The 23,470-nt window shown below is 51.5% G+C and overlaps 1 protein-coding gene across 10 annotated transcripts in view; it reads left to right on the plus strand.

Moving 5' to 3' along the window:
- Shank2 (SH3 and multiple ankyrin repeat domains 2) overlaps window positions 1-23,470 on the plus strand; it is a 609,914-nt gene that overhangs the window by 306,979 nt on the left and 279,465 nt on the right. For all 10 annotated transcript variants that reach the window (XM_045152632.1, XM_045152644.1, XM_045152648.1 and 7 more), the window contains 2 exons: window positions 2,159-2,328; window positions 10,866-10,979. In XM_045152632.1, the coding sequence (XP_045008567.1) occupies window positions 2,159-2,328; window positions 10,866-10,979 (284 nt within the window). The remainder of the gene's footprint in view (window positions 1-2,158; window positions 2,329-10,865; window positions 10,980-23,470) is intronic.

Consider the following 23,470-nt stretch of genomic DNA (forward strand, 5'->3'; position numbering starts at 1 on the left):
AGTATATAAATTAGGGTCTAAGTTTAGCACGCCACACAGCCCCATATTTATGTCGGCAGACTGGGCTCCTCAAAGGTGTCAACTAAGGTCTCCATGGCTAATTCTCACCGTCATCATGGTGACTGAAAAAGTAAGAACTCAGACAAAATACAGCAAGGTGCACTTCCGTGATTCCACAGGCTCACCTCACGCCCTTAGACCTTTTCAGGGCTATACACATGCATTACACGTGGCACAAAGGGTGCGCGGGGGTTCATAGTCAATAAGGAAAGTGAGGGTCATCAACTTGTAGCATTTTCCCTGAAAGCCAGCTTCCCATTGGTCCCTTTGTAAATATCCCCTTCTTTGCCCTGCAGAGAGCTCTATCGGCTACCTCTGTGTGCTCCGAGGCCACAGCATGTGTAGGTTGAGAGACCAGAGCCAGGGATCCCTGCCTTTACAGCCGTGGATTTGGGACTCCCGGCCTAGATTCCGGGGTGCTTTTTCTCCTGGAGCCTTCCCTGTACCGTTTATCTTTGCTCTTTCCCCATGGCTGGCGCCCTCTTGGAAGGCTCCAGTGCTGGGAATGCTGTCCTGGCCAGAAGGCTCTGGGTCACCTTCACATCTTTGCCACGTGCTCCCCATGTGGTTGTGTTTGCCTCCGAAGACTCATGAGGTCTCTAAGAAGAGAAGTAACAGGCCACCAGGGGTGACGGTCCCTGCTCAGGACACAGGCCGCGTGCTCTTCTTCAGTCTAGCAGCCGTCGGCCCGTCACCAATCAGAATGAAGCCATGTGTGGCTGCAGGAATTGCTCTGCAGGGTGACCTCTGCAAGCACCTTTGTGTTCCTCATCCTGTCGCTGACCTCTGTTAAGACTGTCTGGGGCTGGGTGTCATGGTATACGGTCTTGGGGAAATCAGTGGCATAAAGCAAGAAAGAATACAGACTCATCTTGGCGGTTGCTGCCAGGGGGCGTCATAGTAAGCGCCACTTTTTTTTTTTTTTTTAATTTATTTATTTGAGAGCAACAGACACAGAGAGAAAGACAGATAGAGGGAGAGAGAGGGAGAGAATGGGCGCGCCAGGGCTTCCAGCCTCTGCAAACGAACTCCAGACGCGTGCGCCCCCTTGTGCATCTGGCTAACGTGGGACCTGGGGAACCGAGCCTCGAACCGGGGTCCTTAGGCTTCACAGGCAAACGCTTAACCGCTAAGCCATCTCTCCAGCCCGTAAGCGCCACTTTTGAGGGAAAGTTCTGTGCTTGCCCTTGCCAGCGTGATGGCCGCTCACAGGATAGTGGATAAAACACTGGACCCCAGGCTTCCCCCAACTGTTGCCTCTCCTGCAATCATTTTTTTAAATTTTTTTGTTTATTTGTATTTATTTGACAGTGACAGAGAAAGAGACAGACATAGAGAGAGAGAGAATGGGCGCACCAGGGCCTCCAGCCATTGCAAACAAACTCCAGATACATGCACCCCCTTGTGCATCTGGCTAACGTGGGTCCGGGGGAATCGACCCTCGAACCCGGGTCCTTAGGCTTCTCAGGCAAGCGCCTAACCGCTAAGCCATCTCCCCAGCCCTGCAATCATTTTTTTAATAATTGCAGTAAAACGTAGCATGAGGCTTTCGCCTCTTTGCGGTGTGCACACACAGCTCATTCGCAGTATTGTGCAGCCATCCCCATCTACTTCCAGAACTTTCTACCTCCCCAGGCTGAACCTGTCCCGTTGAAACACTGACTCCTCAGTCCTTTCCCAGCTGCCTTGTGCGTCTCTGTCTCTGGAGACCGACTAGAAATAGGCTCCGGCAGCATGTCCCTCTGTGACTAGCTCCATTGAGCATAGCGTCCCCTCAGTTCATCTTTGCTATCGTGAGTGCCAGAAACTCCTTCCTTTTGATGACTGTTTAACATTCCATTGCTTGGATGACCACGGACACCTGGGGACCCAGTGTGAAAATGTCCCTTTGAGACTCTGCTTTACTTCTCTGAGGATGCACCCAGGTGTGCGTGGGTCATTTCAGCAATAACGCTGCCTTCTGTACTGCCCGAGGTGTCACCACCACTGGTCTTATGGGCACCAGCAGGACCACTCACAATCCAGCATTCATAGGTCTCACTGGCTATGGAGGACCTTCTGACCAGCACCCCGTTCTCTACCTCCTTGTCCCATCAAGGTCGCCTTTCACTCCCGGTGCCAACAAGGACTCCCTCTCCACCTTCGAGTACCCAGGGCCCAAGAGGAAGCTGTACAGTGCCGTGCCCGGGAGGCTCTTCGTCGTCGTCAAGCCATACCAACCCCAAGTCGACGGCGAGATTCCCCTTCACCGTGGTGACAGGGTCAAAGGTCAGTATCCTCCCTGGTCCTTTGCTTCTGGGGTGGTCCAGGGCCTCTCTGCCTACATCAGTCCTCCTCAGCAGGCCTGCTAGGGAGGTCAAATCCAAGATGTCAGTCCCATGAAGACCCTGTGGAAAATGTAGGCGCCCAGGAGGGCAGGAATAGATGACAGAGTGATGCTCACTGGACCCTTTTTTTTTTTTTTAATTTTTGAATTTTTTTATTTGAGAGCAACAGACACAGAGAGAAAGACAGATAGAGGGAGAGAGAGAGAATGGGCGCGCCAGGGCTTCCAGCCTCTGCAAACGAACTCCAGACACGTGCGCCCCCTTGTGCATCTGGCTAACGTGGGACCTGGGGAACTGAGCCTCGAACCGGGGTCCTTAGGCTTCACAGGCAAGCGCTTAACCGCTAAGCCATCTCTCCAGCCCTCACTGGACCCTTTTATTCAGTGTCACCAATGCTGAATCTTTAGGTACAGAAGAAGAGAAGATGTGTACACACACATACACACACCCCTCTGGGAGGGATATCTCATTGTAAGAAGTACAGGGAAGAGCCACATAGAAGCTGAAGCCTGGAGGCCTGAAGCACCCAGGCAAAAGAAATCAGCTCTTCAGGAGAGATCCTCCAACTAGAAACCAGGACTATGACTGGAGAACATTCTGAGGGCTTCAAGTGAACTCCAGGCCCAGGCGTCAGTCTTTGTTCTCTGGGCACATAGAGCCAGTGATGGTTTCTCCCTCAGGAAGGTATGCACAGCAAGTGTGATCAGAACAGAGGAAAGTTGATAGTGACATCATCAGAGGCTGCTAGCTGAAAGCCACAAAGAGAACTGAAGAGAGGCAGATGTGGGCTCCGAGGGCCATGTTACAGGGGGCTGGTGCAACCCACTGGTGGAGCAGAAAAGGGACACTGAGTTCACCCAGCACGTCCAGGCCCTGCTATTGGACGGGTTCCCAGAAGATGCCTCATGCAGGATGGAGGGAGTGCTCTAAAGAGGCAGGTGTGCAGCTTCCCATCCTGCCCTCCCACACTGAGAGCCCACAACAGATAATTGTCCTTTTTTCTTGTAATCCATATGTGACATTCATTGATCAACTTCACCTAGGTTACCACAAGATTCAGCTAAGAGTGAGCCCCCATGCCACCTTAGCCCCGGCCTCAGCTTCCAGCCACTCCATCCTCAGATCCTGCCTAATAAGTCCCTGGAGTGCTCTCTGTTCATTTTTCTTTCCAGTTCACTTACCGTCTTTCCTTTGAAATGTCCCTTTCCTATTTCATCCCTCTTGTGGATTTCATAATTTCAGAAATTACATTTATTATGCTTTCCAAGTATATGTTTAAATTGCTCCTTTCTAGTTGCCTAGCCATCTTATGACTCTGCTGGGATTTTCGTTCATTGAAGACATATGTTGTTTTATGATGCACTCACCGCGCTGAAATCCCTGTCTGATACTTCCTGCGTCAAGTTCACATGGGGTTTGCGCTCAGATGACTCATTTTGGTCTGTTTTCTTGAAGATGTGTTTCATTCTCCTCACATGGTATTTTTTGGGCTGTTTTTCATTACCATATATTGTACATAATAATGGGCTTCATTATGACATTTACATGTATGTATATAATGTATTTTGATCACGTTACCCTTCTTACTTACCTTCTCTTATCCCCATCACACTCTGATTTACTTCTTCTTCCTAACTAGTCCCTCTTCTACTTTTTCTTTTGGGTGACCCAGTGAGTTTAGTTGGGTTACTTGCAGGCGAATGGTGGTATATCTGGTCATTGTTGGTTGTGTTTTGGTCATTGGCCTTTACCTGTGTTGAGTCTGGCTCCTGCAGTTTCATCCCTTCTCCTCAGCAAGCTGCTTGGTGACAGCTCCTGCTAGCACACATCCTGTAACATCAGCTTAGCCTCTTCCGGTCTGTCAGTTTCTGCTTCTGGGAGTTGCTTAGAAAGGTAAGGACTCTCCTTTTGCAGGCCCCCTCTCTCAACCTCTCCCTCCTGGGCTCCTCCTCCTTAGCTGGAAACTACAGACTCTTCGAGATCTATAGTTTCCAGCTCCGCCTTTCTGGTCCTTCTGGCTTCTCAGACTGCAGGGTTTCCTCCACATGTTCTTCTATTGCTGGTGGCCAGGGAGAGGGACTCATCTGGAAAACTCCCCCACCCCCGTTCCCCAAGTCAAGCATGCATCCCCAGGAGCCTGGCTGCTTCTGCACAGTTTCCAGCCCTTCGGGTAGTGGCCGCCGGCACTGTGTGTTGGATTTGGAGCAATTCTCCACATTGTGCTCCAGTGCAAATTTGTTTCATTGTGTCTATAAGCAGATCTCCATACACTGCCCAAGTAGAGCTTAATGTGGGAATGACATGTTGTTTGTAAGTCACATGAGGAAGGACTAGGGAAATGAGTCCGTGGACACTGCACAAGCACAAGGGCAATAATTACAATCTCCAACACCCTTGCGAATGCTGAGTGGGCATGGCAGCCTGCCTGTAATCCTGAGAGAGTAGGACATTGGTGGGGGGGGGGTTCTCTGAGGAAAGCTAGACCAGCCACAGCAGTGAGCTCTGGGTTCAAGTGAGAGACCCTGTCTCGGTGAACAAAGAAGAGAGTGATTGAGGAAGGCACCTGATATCTGCCTCTGACATCTGCATGCACACACACATATGCCCACATGCATGCAAGTAGGCATATGTATACACGTGTGTGCACATGCACACACACGATTCACATGAGCTGCAGTTCTGAATTTTGATAATCTGTCTCACCATAAGTGAAGCTGTTTCCCCCTACATATGGATATTGTTAGTTTATCCTACAGCAGACTTACCAATAATACACAAGACATGACCTCGGCAGTGGTCAGCTGGCCAACATCATCCTCCATGTTCAAGCATAGAAAGTATTAAAAATATCCTTGCTGGGTGCACGGCCCTCCCTGGAGCAGAGCCCATATTATAATCCCTAACACAGCAGACCACTTAAGAAACTATCTCCTTGGATATTTCCTATTACATCACCACAGTGGCTCCCTCTGAGTACCTCTCATATTCTACCCCCCTCCTCTGGATTTGCAGGGTTCAAGAAGGCATTTGGGGGTTTAGCAAGAAGGCCCTATATCTGTGTGAGCTGGTAGTGCAACAGGTCTCATGAATTCGGTGAGCTTCTTGAGTCTGAGGACAGAGTTGGTTAGGCTAGGCCATAGCTCTAGATACAAAGAAGCCCCAAGGCTCAAGGACCTTCCTTGAATGATATACCCAGCAAGACCATCTTCCTCAACCACAACCTCTCACTGCACCTACCACTACTGTCCTCCTCTGTTCCTACCCTTCCCTGCACCCAGTATGATTTTCCTCCTCGTCCCCTCCCCCTCACTGCACCCAGAGCAACTGTCCTCCTCTTCCCCTCCCCCTCACTGCACCCAGCACAACTGTCCTCTTCTTCCCCTCCCCCTCACTGCACCCAGCACAACTGTCCTCCTCTTCCCCTCCCCCTCACTGCACCCAGCACAACTGTCCTCCTCTTCCCCTCCCCCTCACTGCACCCAGCAGAACTGTCCTCCTCTTCCCCTCCCCCTCACTGCACCCAGCACAACTGTCCTCCTCTTCCCCTCCCCCTCACTGCACCCAGCACAACTGTCCTCCTCTTCCCCTCCCCCTCACTGCACCCAGCAGAACTGTCCTCCTCTTCCCCTCCCCCTCACTGCACCCAGCACAACTGTCCTCCTCTTCCCCTCCCCTTCACTGCACCCAGCACAACTGTCCTCCTCTTCCCCTCCCCCTCACTGCACCCAGCACAACTGTCCTCCTCTTCACCTCCCCCTCACTGCACCCAGCACAACTGTCCTCCACTCCTCCCCCTCACTGCACCCAGCACAACTGTCCTCCTCTTCACCTCCCCCTCACTGCACCCAGCACAACTGTCCTCCTCTTCCCCTCCCCCTCACTGCACCCAGCACAACTGTCCTCCTCTTCCCCTCCCCCTCACTGCACCCAGCACAACTGTCCTCCTCTTCCCCTCCTCCTCACTGCACCCAGAACAACTGTCCTCCTCTTCACCTCCCCCTCACTGCACCCAGCACAACTGTCCTCCTCTTCCCCTCCCCCTCACTGCACCCAGAACAACTGTCCTCCTCTTCCCCTCCCCCTCACTGCACCCAGCACAACTGTCCTCTTCTCCTTCCCCTCACTGCACCCAGCACAACTGTCCTCCTCTTCCCCTCCCCCTCACTGCACCCAGCACAACTGTCCTCTACTCCTTCCCCTCACTGCACCCAGCACATCAACAACTGTCCTCCTCTTCCCCTCCCCCTCACTGCACCCAGCAGAACTGTCCTCCTCTTCCCCTCCCCCTCACTGCACCCAGCACAACTGTCCTCCTCTTCCCCTCCCCCTCACTGCACCCAGCACAACTGTCCTCCTCTTCCCCTCCCCCTCACTGCACCCAGCAGAACTGTCCTCCTCTTCCCCTCCCCCTCACTGCACCCAGCACAACTGTCCTCCTCTTCCCCTCCCCTTCACTGCACCCAGCACAACTGTCCTCCTCTTCCCCTCCCCCTCACTGCACCCAGCACAACTGTCCTCCTCTGCCTCTAGTTCTCAGGCTGAAATCAGATATCTTACCACTGGGATTGTGAACTGTTTGGACGAACATGGGCCTGGAAGACTCCTGGCTCTTGCTGTGCTTGGGCACTGTGCCATGGGCCACACTTCTAATCCTTGGTGGTTATTCAGAGATAGTGGCACATGCTACCAAAGATATCAGGGCAGCTGTGGGCTCTGCCCCTGGAAAGACTGTCCTTGGGTTTCTGCATTCTCTGTGTAAGCTCTGCATGATGGTGCCTGAGGAGACTGAGGCAGAAACTTTTATGAATGGGCTTTTGGGGGCTTTGAGAGGCTGACTCCCTGAGGAAAGTCATGCCTGTAAATATGCACTGCTCAGGGAGACTCTGGCTCCATTGTGATTCAGATTGTGGAGCTACTGGCCAGGAGCAGGTGTGTAGAGAACAAAAAAGGGAAGAGGACTCAGGATGAAGAGGTATAGACTTCCCCCTAAGACAGCTCTCTGGCATCCTCCTCCTTTCTGCACCATCTCTGTGGTCAGAGAGCTTGGAGGGACGCAGCATAGCACAGGATGGTAGAACAACATCTGTGGTGGTCTTTACCTGGACAGTGGGGCTGAATCTGCAGAGTGGGCAGGCAGCCCTGTATTCCCCTGAGGCCTGCCATCTGTGTTGAGATAGATGACATAGTGTTGGGATCTCCTTTCCCTCCAGCTGGTTCTTGGGCCCAGAAGTGCTATGGGCACCTCTGCCATCCCCCGCCCCCCACCTTCTCCTTGCTATCTAAAGTGCTGGCTCTTCCTTCAAGCTCTCAGAGAGCCTCCAGAGACCCATGTGAATTGGCAGCTGCTTCTTGCTACCCCAGTCTTCTGTCTGCCCCTCGGGCCTGGCCATGGGGAGTCTCCTTTGCTCCTTTGCATGTCCATGGCTCCTGTGCAAGTCTGGGCTCTGAGGACAGATTTTTTTTTTTTTTTTGATCCACCCAGCTGTCTCCTGTGGGAGCAAATGGGATTCTAGGATTCACTTGGTCTGTCTCCTTGTGTTCCCCATGGGCACCCACAGCCACAGAGAAAGCAGGATCTCTCATGTCCCTCAGCTCCTGGTGATGGGCCCAAGTGCCCGTTCTTATTCCACTGTATAAAAGAGTTTTCTTCCTGCTGTACTTACCACCTTACATAGGGAGAGAAGTCTTATTCTTTCAAGTCTTGTTCTTTCTGAATTTGTTTGTTAGTTTAAGAGGAAGCCAAGACTAACTCCTTTGTTATTGGGCAAGAAAGAACTACTCCATGTGGACATGCCTACCTTGCTCAGACACACCTACCCTCAGCCAAACACAGGTGATTCCCTGAGGGAAGTGCTCAAAGCCTGTCCTTGAGGGACTGGGGAGATGGCTTCATAGTTAAAGGTGCTTGCTTGCAAAGCTTGACAGCCTGGGTTTAATTTCCCAGCTACCCATGTAAACCTGGACAGGCATTTGGTTATAGTGGCCAGAGGCCCTGGCATGCACGCACGCGCACACACACACACACACACACACACACACACACACACACACACCAATAAATTGTCGAAACTTAAAAAAGAAACTGCCCTTGAAAATGCAGAGCCATTGTGAGGAGCATGTGAGCCCAGAGGCAAGCCCACAGGCCAGCATCCGTACATGCAGAGCTCATGGCAGGCTGCTTAAGCTAAGGAAGCTGTGCAGTCCAAACCTTCGGTACTTTAAGAGCCCAGAATGTAACCTTGAGTCCTGAGTCCACCCCACTCCATGCCCCCTCTTCTTCCCACCGCCTCAGAGAGGAGCATGACTGCTATTTATAAACCAGAGACTCTGAATTCATTCCCTTAGCCCCTGCGCCTCATCTCAGCACACACCTTGCTGCCTTGTTCCCTGATGTGGTTGGAACCACCCTGAAGGGCAAGACCCATATGCTCCTTCCGTACATGGCCCCATCTCTGGGAGCACCTGTCTGCTCACAAGCCTTTCGCCTTTGCTGGGAATCTCGTCCTGACACACCCAGACTGTGTGCCCAGGGAAGACTCAGCCATCAAGCGGGAATGCAGAGTTCTCCCGGAATGGGCAGTGTGGCAGGAAGTAGGCAAGTCTTTGTACAGTGCTGTGCTCTCATGCCTCTGTTTACACAACAGTGGCTTCGTGAGCTAAAAAGCATTTCACTCTGACACATGAGGAGACTGAGGCATGGAGTGATGACTAAAGCTGTCCCACGGGTGGCATGAGTTAGGTGAGGCATGGTGGGTGTTCCACCGTAGACACCAGCCCAACCTCAGCCAGTCCCCTTTTGCTATGAAGAGTGGACAATGGGGATGTCCTCAAGGGCCTCACTACTCAGCACAGCACGGAAGACCTTGGCTTACACACCCTCCTCCCACTGCCCCTCCTGCGACGGCCTCTGGTCCAGGACTCCTCTGTCTATCAGCCGAGCTGAATGGAGCTAAGGGACAGTGTAGATGTTGGGGGAAGTTGTTTCAAGCAGTTGCAATCTTATCAGTCAGCTGAGACGTGGTTTGTCTGGTTTATTTAGGTCTTTTCTTCACATTTTTAGACAAGAATTTATAAAGCTAGTGTTTGCTATTCTGTTGACCTTCCAAACTCATGGGCTAGGCAGATCTTTATCTGGCCTTTGAGGTTAGAATGAAGGACAGCAGAAAATGCTTCTAGTGTGGTGACCCCATTTCTGCATTGTGGGGCATCCAAATCCTGAAGTCATTTAGAAGCAGAATAAAGTGTGTACAGAGAGAGCTAGGGAGATGGCTCAGTGGCAAAGTGAGTATGCAAGCGTGAGTACCCGAGTTTGAAGCCAGACCCCATGTAAAATCCAGAAGCTAGGCTGGAGGGATGGCTTACCAGTTAAGGCGTTTGCCTGCAGAGCCAAAGGACCCAGGTTCTATTCCCCAGGACCCAGATGCAGAAGGGGGTGCATGCATTTGGAGTTTGTTTGCAGTGGCTGGAGGCCCCAGGCACGCCTATTCTCTCTCTCCCTCCCTCCCTCCCTTCCTCCCTCCCTCCCTCCTTCTCTCTCTCTCTCTCTTCCCCTTCCTCCATTTTTCTCCGCCAAAAAAAATTAAAAAAAAAAAAAAGCCAGAAGCTGTGGCAGGCTTCTGTAATCCAAGCCTGCTAATGGCAAGGACAGAGGTAGAGACAGGAAAAGTTTCTCAGAAGCTCACAAACTGGCAAAGGAAACAGTGATCAGTGGGAGACCTTGCCTCAAACAAGGTGGAAAGCAAGGACCAGCACCCAAAAATCATCCTCTGATTTCCACATGTGCACCGTGGCACACACATGCCTGTACATAAAAACACATGAACACATACACACACACATATGTACCTCTCTCCCTTTCTCTGCCTTTCTGACACACACATACACACACACACACACACACACACGATGTGTAGACATAGTGGCCAACTCCCTGTTCCAAAGCCATGCTCAGAAGATTTGTATCCTAAAATCATAAGCTTCCCTCTCCCCAACATGTCATCCCTCTACATAACACCTCAGGCTCAGAAAGCCTCAGGCTGTGGACTGTCTCCTCACACGTGAGTTAGGGTCAGGCAGTAGACCTTTATTAGGCCTTCCTCCCTCAAGCCCTTCAGGGTAGGAAGACACATTTGGAAGTGACACTTTATATCTGATGATGGGGATAGCCGGTCCCCATTCCTGTGTCTCAGGAGGTACGTGGAGAGATGGCACGAGTGGCTCAGCACTTGGCTGTGATTATTCGTGGCCAGGGAAAGCTCCTCCGGGGGCTCGTTCTCTTCCCACCATCCACCAAGTGCAGGTGGCCTGTGAGCAGGGGTGGTCCCTCCTCCTAGGCACGGCGCTTTCTGAGGGCCACCTGTCGTCATCACCTTGGGCACGGCTTAGCTGCTGGCTTTCCTTGCCCCTTTTCAAGGTGAGGCACTCCCCTGGTGCCTCTTGTCCCTCTGACTAAAACCCTTCCCCTTCTGTCACCTCTAGTTCTGAGCATCGGTGAGGGCGGCTTCTGGGAAGGCAGTGCCCGTGGCCACATCGGGTGGTTCCCGGCAGAGTGCGTGGAGGAGGTCCAGTGCAAGCCCCGGGACAGCCAGGCAGGTAAGATGACCTTGCGGGGGGCCCCCCCGCTGTGGGCGCTTGGACCCCTGAGCCACGCCTCTGCGTCCGTTCTGCTGGAGCGTGTAACCGGGGCCACAGCTGCTGCTCCGTGGAGGGGAGGGGAGGCTGGGTTGCAAACCCAGGGCTTGTCTATATCCTTGGAAACAGTCTGGCTGGTTCCTTTCCTTTGGGTTTCATCCAAACCAGAGATTCACGACAAGATGGTGTGCTAGCTCTCTGTCAAAAGGCAGCCCAGTGTGTGTCCAGGCAAACTCAGAGTGCATGTTCTCACCAACCGAGAAAGACTGTGGGGCTGAGCTAATGTCTTTTTATATTTTCCTTATGGGTGTCATGGTTTCCCCAACAAGTAAACCCCATCAGGCCATCCCTAGGAATGATTACCTGTGTGATCCGTTTTTAGGTTTGTGGACTCCCAGGCCAACAGACGTGGTCACGTGCCCTCTGTAGGGATGACCTTGCCTTCTGTGTGTGGACACTGCGGCCGTGAGCTTGGCTCTAATGGGGCCCTTCACCCCATATTTTGAGGCTCCCTGTTTGGATGTTTCACATGGAGTCCTGAGCTGCTAGGCAGGTCCACGTGGGATGGTGAAAGCCTGAAAATACAGTGTGCGAAGCTTGGTGGCATCTCCTGCAAGGTCCCCTTGGGCCTGCCTCGCCTTTCAGTGTGGGGGACTGGGGCTTCCTCTCTGAGAACTTGGCTTTGGGGCAATGGTGTCTGTGTGCGCGAAGCCCTCTGGCGAGGAGTTGACACTGAAGAGACACTAAGTATATTGTGGGCTGTTGATCTTAAACATGCCTCATGTCTGGACAAGAAGGGAAGTGCTATGATGGAAGAGAGGTGAGCGCACTGACGTTTAGCAGGTGACAGGAGCCGGTTTTGCTGGATAAGGCTAAGGGAATGCTGAGCCCTAGGTATCGGGCATTTCTTCCTGGTCCCCAGCACATGTCCAGCCCAGGTTCACCAATCCCCCATCCTCCCCTGCAAGCAACTTGCCCCACCCCATCTAGGAAGGACAAAGCCATGGCCATATCTTCTCTACCCTCAGTTCTGCTCTTTGGAGCTGGGTTTCCACCGCCCCCCTCCACATTACTTACCCTCAGAGCCACCTTGGAACGTTCTGCTGTGTCTGGCTGGTCATTACTGGCTGAGCCTCCTCTGAGTGGAGCAACTCTGGAAGGCGATGTGGGGTCCTCGGGCCCTCCTTCTCAACCATCCTCTGGAGAGTGGTGGCTGGAGAACAGATAGGAAAGAGCAGGGCAGCATTGGAACAGCCTGTCCCTCTGCCGTGGCCCTTTCCCTCCCACTTCCAGCTTTGCCCTAGTCCCCAAATGAGAGAGTTGCCAGCCTCTCTGGCCCCGCTGGCTGTATCCTTACAAGTGGTAGAGCCTGCCAGGCTGAGATTCATTCTGTGAGAGGAGCTTCCAGGGGCAATGGTTCATGTTGGGGTTTATTCTGGGAGGAAGCTATCAGGAGGTGATGATGGGATTCCTCAAAGGGCCTTCATGCTCCACTCACACCTATACAGTTGTCCCTGTCAACCAGCGACCTCCACCTGAGCTGGTGCTCCGGGGTGCCCCTGAGGCCCATCCTCTTGTTTTAAGCACTCTGAGAGCATAGATTGGGTCCCGGCTCTCAGCTCTGGGTGTGCCGTGCAACAGAGCTGTCCTAGTGTATGGTGTCACTCTGATTCCTGAGCTTTGCTGGCCCCTGGGGTCGGGTTGGGTTCATCTTATGTCCTGGACGGTCTTACGAGAAGGAATATTTCGCCACAAAGATAATGGCTTCAGCACAAATTCACCATCTGATGTTCTGGGGATCAGAATTTTGGTGTGGGTCTCACTCATCAGGGTGTCATGCGTGCTAGCTCCTTCTGAGAAGTTCAGTGTGTGGTGGTGTGGGGGGGGGGTGCCAGCTTCCTCTCATTTCTGGCTTTCAGAAGCATCAGTATTCTGTAGCCAGCAGCTGTGGGCTGGGTTACAACCCCCTGCATCTTCCCCATTCAGGGGTTTGGGTGACTGATGGGATCCACTAGCTAATCCAGGTCCAGGCCACCTACCTGGCAGCTTCAATTTCATCCACAATCTCAGTCCCCACCTTAAAAAAAAATGTTTTTTTTTTTTTTTTTGAGGGCAGGGTCTCACTCTAGCCCTCATTGACCTGGGACTCACTCTGTAGCCCAGCCTGGCCTTGAACTCATGGTGACCTCCTACCTCAGCCTCCCATGTGCTAGGACTATAGGTGTGAGGACCCGAACCACCATGCTTGTCATTTGGATCCCTTTGGGGTCATGGTGTGCTGTTAAGGTGACATCACAGGCCTTGGTAATTACAACTCAGAAGTCTTTGGGGTTGGGGAAGGACCATCTTTGTCCATAAAGACATTGGCAAATGTTTTTAATTTTTTTTAATTTATTTTTATTTATTTGAGAGTGACAGACACAGAGAGAAAGACAGATAGAGGGAGAGAGAGAGAGAATGGGCGCGCCAGGGCTTCCAGCCTCTGCAAACGAACTCCAGACGCGTGCGCCCCCTTGTGCATCTGGCTAACATGGGATCTGGGGAACTGAGCCTCGAACCGGGGTCCTTAGGCTTCACAGGCAAGTGCTTAACCACTAAGCCATCTCTCCAGCCCGACATTGGCAAATGTGACTGAAATTGCCCTACTGCACCATAGAAGGTCACAGGTCCTCCCAGCATCCGGGGGAAAGTGGAGGATGGAAACAGTAGTTGACAGGAGGGAGAACCATCCTGGGCTTCTAGGGTGGGAAGACCACGGGGAAGCTTGGGTCTCCTTGTCCCTGTGAATTCTGAGCCAGTGACTGTCTTTCTGTTATATACAGTCTGAGAAGGGCCCCGTGCATCCTGACAGATGCACATATTCGTCTCCAGCTGCAACTGAGATGGAATATGTTTTCCTCCGTGCTCCAGTTACATCTGGAGTGTCCCCCAAAGGCCATGTGTTCAAAGCCTGTGGTGCTTTAAGAGGTGGGGCCAGGAAGGAGGAAGTTGGGTCATTGGAGGCATGCCCTTGAAGGGAATATTGGGACCCCATCCCTCCACTCCCCGCTGCTCCCTGACCACCATAAAGTGAGCATGCTATGTTATATTCATCCAAGACCCAAGGCCGCAGGGACAAGTAACCCAGGCCTGGAACCTCTGAAACCATAAACCTTTCCTCCTTTATTGATTGGCTCAGGTATTTTGTCACAGTGACAGGAAGTTAAGGCAAGCAGCATGCTAACTTTGATCACCACTGATCGATTTTAGCTGTTTCTGGATTTCATACATGCCCTTGGGTGTGACGTCTTTACTCAGCCTGGTGCACGTAACTCTCAGCTGCCGCGCTGTTGTGACGTGGGTAACTTGTACGTTGTGGCTGAGTAGCATTCCCTTGTGGATTTGTGTATCCACATTCCTGGTGATGGCTGACTCAATGTGGGCTTCTCAATGTGGGCTACTATAAATGTAGCTAGGAGCTCAACTTCTCTTGGTTCTCTCTCTCTTCTGGGTCATATGATAGAATCTCATTTACTTTTGTAAGAAATTGCTATGTAGTTCTCCAACTGTGTGCTTGTGTGCTCTTTCATGCTCACACCAGCAGTGCTAGAGAGTTCCAGGAGCTCCACCTCCCTGTCAGCATTTGGTGATGTCAGTCTGGCCTGCTGAGGGTGAGCTGGTCTCTTAGGGTGAGTGTCACCTGCATTTTCCTGAAGGTGGTTAAGCACCTTCTGTAGGCTTACTTACCACATGCATAACTCCTTTTGAGAAGTATCTGTTCATGTGTTTTGTCCATTTCTAATTGGAATAGTTATTTCATGCATTCAAGTTTTCAGAAGGCTCTAATATGTATATGTGTGCATGTGTTTGTGTGTGTGTGTGTGTGTCTGTGTCTGTGTGTGTATTGTGTATATTATATATATATATACACACATATATATGTATATATATACATATATACACACATATATTTTTTATTAATCTGTTGTTGCAAATATTTCCCCCAGTATGTGACTTGCCTTTTCATTTTCTAATTGTGTCTCTTAATGAGTGGAAGGTTTTAAATTTTAAATGAAGTCCAATTTATCCAATTTTTTTTCTTTCACAGTGCCTTCTGTAGCTTTTTTTTGACAGTGTAAATTTGTAGACTTTGAATATGCATAAAATCCAAAAGATGGTACGAATATTTTTGAAGGGTTTCTTTCTACTCAAGGTCAGTTTTGCTGGAGCCCATGGAAGGAAGCCCTTCCTCCTGACTTTTAATGTGAAGCTGCACATGAATGTTCAGTGGAGTAGGTGGATGTGGATGAGTCAAGGAATGAACAGCACCCACGAAGAAAGGGCTGCTGTCTGTCCATGGGCAGGACATCGAACTCCCATGGCCTTTTGATAGCTGTCAGAAGCTGAGAGTAATGGCAGAGTGAAGTGGTGGCCCTGGTTGATTGCTGGGTCAAACTGTAATTTGGGCTCAGCTCCAGGAAGAAGTGGGTGGTTATACCTTTAGTCTGTAGAGCGCTTTTTACCTCAGTTCTGAGTTGAGGTGTGAATGTGGTGTCAGTTCCCAATTCCAGCATGGAGCAGCACTGAGCAGGCAGAGTGGCCTGATCCACACTCGGTAATCCCTGTCTCAGCTTCTGGGGAACATGCAGGCTTGAGAGGGGTGAGGTCATGGACAGAGCGGTCCTCTCTAGGCTCAGCTACTTGGTGTCATTCCTGATGCCCCACGCTCTGCCCTATGCCTGCATCTGCATGGGCTCATTCATCGATGGTGCGTGTGGGATCCTGCACCATGACCACCTCTGGCTGTAGCCTGACCTGGAGCCATGGGCAGGTAGAAGGCGATCAGATCCATTCCTGGGTCAGCCACCCCTGGTCTCCTTCCCTCAGGTTCTTTCATAGCTCTACGTAGATTTCTTTGTTGTGAAGGCTTATGATAATGTGGGAAATGGGTCCATGGAAATTGGGACCATAGTTTCATTTTCTTGTGTGCATGAGAGGCAGAAGCATGACCGGATTTACAAAATCTCGCCTCTTCCCGTGCGTCAGCCCATGAAGTTGGCAGCCAAGAGCAGCCGTGACTATGGTGCTGCGTGCTTGGAAGAGAGCCATCCTGGAAAGCAGAGCTCTGGAAGTTTCTGGTTAAACATGTTCGTGTCCCTTTCTTAACCTCCTGCAGTGCAAGTTCCTCAAAGTAGGCTCAGCATCTCACTCTTCCATATCCCAGGTGCCTGTCCAGGATGAAGCACTTGCTGCTGGTCCTCAAGTGTATGGAAAAGGTGATAGTGTGCTGGACCAGGAAACAAAAGGGTCAGATATTATCGAGATTCTCAAGCCTCCTACCTGTGTATATCAGGAAACACTGTGTTAACTGCTGTGACAAGTATTCCCATCACCTCAGTGCATCAGGCTGAGCACAGTGTCAGCTGCTGTGACAAGTAGGCCCATCACCTCAGTGCATCAGGCAGCACCGTGTCAGCTGCTGTGACAAGTGGGCCCATCACCTCAGTGCATTAGGCAGTGCGTCAGCCGCTATGACAAGTAGGTCCATTACCTCAGTATATTAGGCGCAGTGATACCCACTTGTGATTTAGAGAGAAATCTTTACTTAAGATAGCTGCTGTGTTAGCCACACCCACAAAGACACCTGCATAGCAGCACCTGAATCTGTTTTTTGCAGACTAACTGAGCAAAGCTGGACCAGGTGACAATCACAGCCCCAGACCCATAGTCTGTTTAGAGGGAGGAACAGCTTCTTTCACTGCCTGACTCACTACTACTCCCCTCGGGGGCCTCTGTCTTCCAAGGTGTTGACTTCCTCGCCTATGAATTCACACTGATGGAGTGGGTAGTGACTGGACCCTTCCTCCTCAGAATTCTAAAGCTGAGCTGAAATTAGTGGCCCCTGGAGGAAAGAAGAAATTAAGATAAAATATTTCTGTTGGGAATGGGAGCATACACCTGTGCTCTCAGGACTTGGAAGACTGAGGCAGAGGGCTTGCCATGAGTTCAGGGTGAGCCAGGGTTACATAGTGAACTCTTGTCTCAAAGAAAAAAACAAATCCTTAGCGTAGTTCCAAAATCACTATGTGGCTCCTAGTGACAAGTCAGCTTTTGAAAACCTTATGCACACATGTCACCTTCCCTCACATCTGGTGTGCAAATAGAAGGCACCGTGCTCACACCAGGGTGCCTGGCTGTCTCCAGCCCCAGAGACCCATGGAGTTTTGTTGCTGAGATAAAGGTCCTGACTGTCCACAAACACTGACTATGTAAGATCAGAAAAGGAGGTGGACGTCATGTGTCCCCACCACTCATCTTTGGCCCTTACCCAAAAGCAGTTAGAACCCGAGCCCCCCAAAACTCCTATGGTAGGAATGGCGGCTGCATGACCAGGTGGCTGAGACCTCGGGTATAAGATGTCACGTTCTGAACCCAGGGGGCTGCCTTACGAGATTTTGGAGTGTTGTGAGCCTGTGCCCTGCCATCAGTGATCAGGACCTTGTGGGGTTCTGTGTAGGATAGGCTTCTGGAATCTTGTGGATGAATGTGCCTGAGGTGGGATTTGAACCTGGATGTCTGAGTCCCAAACTGTCTCTGCACGTGGACCTCTCTTCAAGATGCCTGTTGGGAGCTCTCCTTTCTGATATTCCACAGTGATGAGCCCTCCAGGCGCCTCTTACTAGCTCAACATCTTCCTCTGTTCGGAGCTGTCTGGCTGCCCCACCTGTGCCCAGCAAGCTGGTTGATGTCATACCTTGAGACCTCCCTGTAGGTGACTTAGCTTGCCAACAGGTGGCAGGCAGGCCACCTCCTTATCCTTCCTGTCTGTGACACTGATAACAAGGGGAGTCCCTTGTCTGTGATGAGTCTGTTCGCGCAGTGACCACGCCTTCCTCTGAGCACCAGGTCAGTCTCTTGGGCCCAGCGATTGGGAAGCAGAGGTAGGAGGATCACTGTGAGTTCAAGGCCAGCCTGGGACTGCAGAGTGAGTTCCAGGTCAGCCTGGGCTAGAGTGAGACCCTACTTCAAAAACCAAACATAACAACAGCAACAAAATCAGTAGAGATTTCAGGGTGGTGGCAGCAGCCCATCAAACAAGCAGGAGGCTGGTGGCGGTGCATGCTGGACTGGAAAGCCAAGCCTTCTAGCCCTGAGAGTGTGTGGGTTCCATCCTTCAAGTTCCAGCCCCAGCGTGGAGCAGGTCCCCTTTAACCGGACTGCAGAGAGCTGACCCACAGTCCTCCTGACCTTCTGAGCTCCAGGTCAGCAAGCCGAGGAGGTTGCACTCACCCTTGGTACCCCACAGCTAGCAGAAGAAGAGAGGTGTCAGTACCCTGCACAGTCACTGTACCGAGAGCATAATGGATGACCTGGCAAGGCCTCTCATTATGGTAGCCATAGTTACCATGGGACCCAGCCCTTCAATCCTTAGGTCGAAACTCTGTGCTCTGACCAAACTGTGTACAGCCCGGGCCTGTTCAATTTTTTGACATAGCAACGCGACATTGTTGTTTCTTTTTGTACAGAGCTCATGCTCGAGAACTGTGCAGTTGAGTTACAGAAAAAAAATAAAATCAAGAGGCTGAGAAGATGGCTCCATGGGCTAAGGGGTTGCCATGCAAGCATGGGGACCTGAATTCTGTCCCCAGCATGTAAATGTGAGAACCCGAGTCCCATGCCTGGCACCCATGCAAAATGCTGCGCTTAGGAGCAGGTGGCTGTAGTCCCTGCGCTGGAGAGTTTCAGACAGAGGAGCCTTGGGGCTTGCCGGTCAACTGGTCTAGGTTTAGCAAGAGACTCTGCCCCTAGAATATGATGAAGACCGGTAAAGGCAGACTGATGCCAACTCCTAGGCTCCCCATGCATGGGCACACATACATCTCCCCCACACACACTCACATGGGAAAATAAATCACAAAATAATCTCAGTGTTTTAAGCAAGCTGACAACCTTATATTGGTCCTCATTGCACAAATGCTCACAAGGGGCCAATGGGTGGAAACATCCAAGAGTCTGTCAACTGACGAGTAATAAGCAGACCACGGCGTGTGCATAGAATATTACTTGGGCCATACAAAGAAACACAGTCCTGACACGTGCTCTACAACACGGGTGACCCCGTGCTGTGTGAAAACAGCCACCCACAAAGAGAGTCTTTGGAACTCCCATTGTGCAAAATGCCCAGGGGCAGCTGGTCAGGTAGTAGTTGCCAGGGGCTGGTGGCAGAGGACACGGAAGGACTGTTTTGGGTACCAGGCTTCTTCTTAGGGTCATGAAAGCATTCTGAAATGTAACAGTGGAGACAGCTGTGTAAATATGCTAAAAGCTACTGAACTATGCTCTTTCAAAAAGAAACTCTGCTGGGGTGATTGCCCAGTGGTTAAGATGCTTGTCTGCAAAGCCTAAGGACCCGAGTTTGATCCCCCCCAGTACCCATGTAAAGCCAGATGCGTAAGGTGGCGCATGGGTCTGGAGTTTGTTTGCAGTGGCCGAAGGCTCTGGCACACCCATTTTCTGTCTCTATCTGCCTCTCTCTCTCTCTCTCTCGTTCACTCATTCTCAAATAAATAAATATATACATAAATAATTTTTAAAAAAGAAGCTGCTGCTTGTGGGGCATGGTGGCACATGCCTTTAATCCCAGCACTTGGGAGGCAGAGGTAGGAGGATTGCCGTGAGTTCGAGGTCACCCTGAGGCTCCATAGTGAATTCCAGGTCAGCCTGAGCTAGAGTGAGACCCTACCTCGAATAACCAAAAAAAAAAAAAAAAAGTAGAAGAAGAAGAAACTGCTAGGGAGATTTCCCAGTGTGTAAAGTGCTTCCAGTGCAAGCCTGAGGACCTGAGTTCGGTCCCTAACACTCATGGAAAAAGAGCCAGATGCTGTGAGCATGCGCCTGTAATCCCAGTACTGGAGAGGTGGAGACAGGAGAATCCCTGGGCTTGTTAGCTAGTGAACTTTAGGTACTGCAAGAGATCCTGTCTGGAAAAACTAAGGTGGAGAGCAACTGAGGAAGTCACCTGACATCAACCTCTGGCTTCCACACACAAGCACAGGTACCCACCCACACAGATGAACACACACACACACCTCAGAAAAGGGTGAATTTTTTTTAAAGAGGGAGGAAGGGGCTATAGAGACTGTTCAGTTGTTAAGGCACTTGCCTAAAAAGTCTAATAACCCAGGTTTGATTCCCCAGGACCCACATAAAGCCAGATGCACAAAGTGGCATATGTATCTGGAGTTTGTTTACAGTGTCTTAGTCCTGGCATCCCCATTCTGTCTGTCTGTCTCTCTCTCTCTCTCCCTCCCTCCCTCCGTCCTTTCTTTTCTTTTTTTTCTTCTTCCTTTCTTTCTTTCTTTCTTTCTTTCTTTCTTTCTTTCTTTCTTTCTTTCTTTCTTTCTTTCTCCCCCTCTCTCTGCTTGCAAATAAAAAATAAAGGTAGAAACTCTTAAAAAATTAAAAAAATTAAAAATAAAAGGGTGTTGGAATTATATCTCATTCCAAGAAAAACAGGTTGGTCCTACCTGGAGTCCCTCAAGCATGTGCCTTTCTGCCCTATTCAGCTGGCCAGAGTTAACTGTCAGGAATTCACTATACAACCTGATTGCTATTGACTGCAAAGATTCTAGAAGCTGCCTTGGCTGAAGACATGTGCTGACTCTAGGTTCAGGCTGGCGCATGGTGCCCAGGCAGCCCCCACTTTCTGCTCTGTCTCCCTGGCTCCCCTGAAGCTAGGTCTCCTGGGAACCCAGGCTCTTTCAACATCCTGGGACTCCTGTGCAGGTGACACTGGCTGGGGTCACATACAAAGCACCGCGAGACTGGCTAGAAGACTTGTTCAAGCAAGACTCTGTCCTGCACAGAGGCCCCTTCCATATGCAAGGCTTAAATTTAAGCTGTAAGTGTGGGGGTTTCGCCGTTAGCAGCGCACGGCCCCCATAAGCCAATGTTTATTCATGATCCTCGTGTCTGTTTCCCATCGTCTACTTCAGAGGAGCCAAAAACAACATCTCCATTCAACAGCAGAGCGCCATATGACAGCTTTCATTTTCCAAAAAAGCTGCAGAATGCTGGAGGGGGCTCCCACTTCTGCCATAGCTCCGAGGTTCTCCCAGCTCTGCCTCGCTTGTCCCAGAACTGGGTGCCCTGTGCCAGGTGAGGGGCCCGAGGCCAGTCACCAGGAGACAGACGGCATGGCAATGGGGCCACATGTACATCCAGAGACTCTGTCCCCCAGGGTCAGGGCATGAATTCTCAGCCTTCTGACTCAAGAATCCAGACACTGACAGTAGAGCAGGGAGGACCGGGGGGTGGGGAGGCAGGCCTGCAGGCGAGTCAGAGGTCAAGCAAGGCATGCAGTGGGAGGCCACTGCCCCCCCCCCCGGGTTGGCTGATGGAAAAGTGGCTCCTTAATGAGCCCCCAGGAACCACAGACCCACCACGAGTCTGGCTGGGAGGCTGAGACTGTTACTGGCATCGGCTGGAGTCACACACGCCTCCGCCAGGCCTGTTGCTCAGGCTCTGGCTTCAGAGACATCTCACCGGGCATGCTGGGGGTGTTTAAACATTCCATAAGTGGAATTGGGGGTAGTGTGAATGAGAAGGAGAGCAGGGTTGTACAGCTATCCGCCCCTCCCATTCCCTCACCTGAACATCCACCCGCCTATATGTCCACCTACTTACCCACCCACCATCTATCCACCCATTCATCTATCAGTCCATTCACTGATCCACCCAGTAATCTGCCCATTCATTCCTCCACCCGTCCATCCAGCTGCCCACTCCCCCATTCACCTTCTACCTAAATCCATCCATCCATTCATCATCCATCTTCTAGCATCTATCCATCCATCCACCCTCCACCCCCCACCATTTCTCAACCCCTCCTCCATGCCAGGCCCTGCAGGAAGTGTGGGAAGAACTGCAGTGAACCTGCTGCACCCTCCACCCCCTGCTGTCGGGAGGGCAATCCACTGCCATCAGTGCACCTTGGCAATGTGTATGGGTGAGCTACTGCCCAGGCACGTGCCTTGAGCCATTGCATGGATTAAAGCGGGCCCCGCTCCAGGCGCAGCTCAGCAGGCACACCCCGCAAGCCGCTCCAGGACAGGATCCTAGGCCTCACCACAGACCCTCTGACTTCTGATAAGAAACGGAGCCTTGATGTCAGCACTGCTTGTCAATGGGCCAGGCACCATTGTCAGACACACTGTACACATCGCACCCCATTATAGCTGAGGTGTGGCACACGGGATGGTAAGGATGGGAGGCCAGGATGCACCTAGTGACTTTCAGAGGGGAATTCATTCACACACACACACACACACACACACACCACTGCAGCCCTGCATCCAGTACAGTTCAGTCACCACTATGTCCCAGAACTACAAACAGGTTTTGATAGGATTACCCAAGGCTATGTCATAAGGGTATAGTGGAAGGCTACGGACATGTTCTGGCTTCTTGGACTTGGGGACCCAGGTTTTATCCACAGAGCAGTGGATGCAGCATCCAAAACGGCTTCTAAATGCTGAAAGGCTGGTATGCAGCCTGGACAAGTAGTCTCAGGAAGAGGACAGCCACTGCCATTGCCTCAAGCGATGCTGTCCCCCAGGAGGAGTTAAACATGAGAAGAGCTGAGTTAATGTGGAGGGATCATCTCTAGAAAATGACTGCACAGGGCACAGGCGGCTCTTGCAGTAACTTCCTCTCCCCGTTATGACAAGACTCACGGCCAACGTCCTGACACCAGTGTGGCTGTTTGGCCAGAGGCTGAAGGGAATGACTAAGAAGAGACAATGTCCTGAGGGAGGTTCGCAGTCTGACTTAGAGCAGTGATTACCACTAGAGAAGGAGTAGGCACCGGGGTGAGTACTGCGCCAAGGAAAGGCCGGCCGAGGGTGAGTGGGAAGATGGGTATGCCAGCTTGGGAGAGGCCCCTCACCTGCACCAGCCCTACCCCCCTAGACCCTGTGGAGCTGTGAGGATACAGACCCGAAGTCTGTGGCACTGACTAGCACAACCTTCTTCTGGGTTTGCTGCCCACCTCACCAGCATCTCTGAGAAGCACTAAAAACATACCCCACCCATGAGAGTCTGAGCCATGTTGACACCCTTCCCTTTGGAAATCTGTGCCCCAGGTGATCCAGTATGAGGTTAACTTTTTATATGAACAGTCAATACCACATCCTGCAGCTGTAGGCCACACTATAGGGACGAAGGGTGAGGCTGGTATCCAGCATCACCAGGTTGCCATGGGAACCCAGAGCAGGCTACCAGTGCTGTTGGGAGGAGGTGGGACCAGCCTGGGTCCCGCGGCAAAGCCAGAGACTGAAACCTCCCAGCGTAACCCAAAGCATCACGCAAACGCGGCAAAACTCTATTTTGAGGGTGAAATCAGGCACGGAAACCAGTATTTAAACCCTGAGCAGCTGCTAAGAAACAGCAGCACCCCAGTTCTGCCCCCTTCC

The sequence above is a fragment of the Jaculus jaculus genome, chromosome 1 (genome assembly GCF_020740685.1).
Source record: "Jaculus jaculus isolate mJacJac1 chromosome 1, mJacJac1.mat.Y.cur, whole genome shotgun sequence".
NCBI classification, from domain to species: domain Eukaryota; kingdom Metazoa; phylum Chordata; class Mammalia; order Rodentia; family Dipodidae; genus Jaculus; species Jaculus jaculus.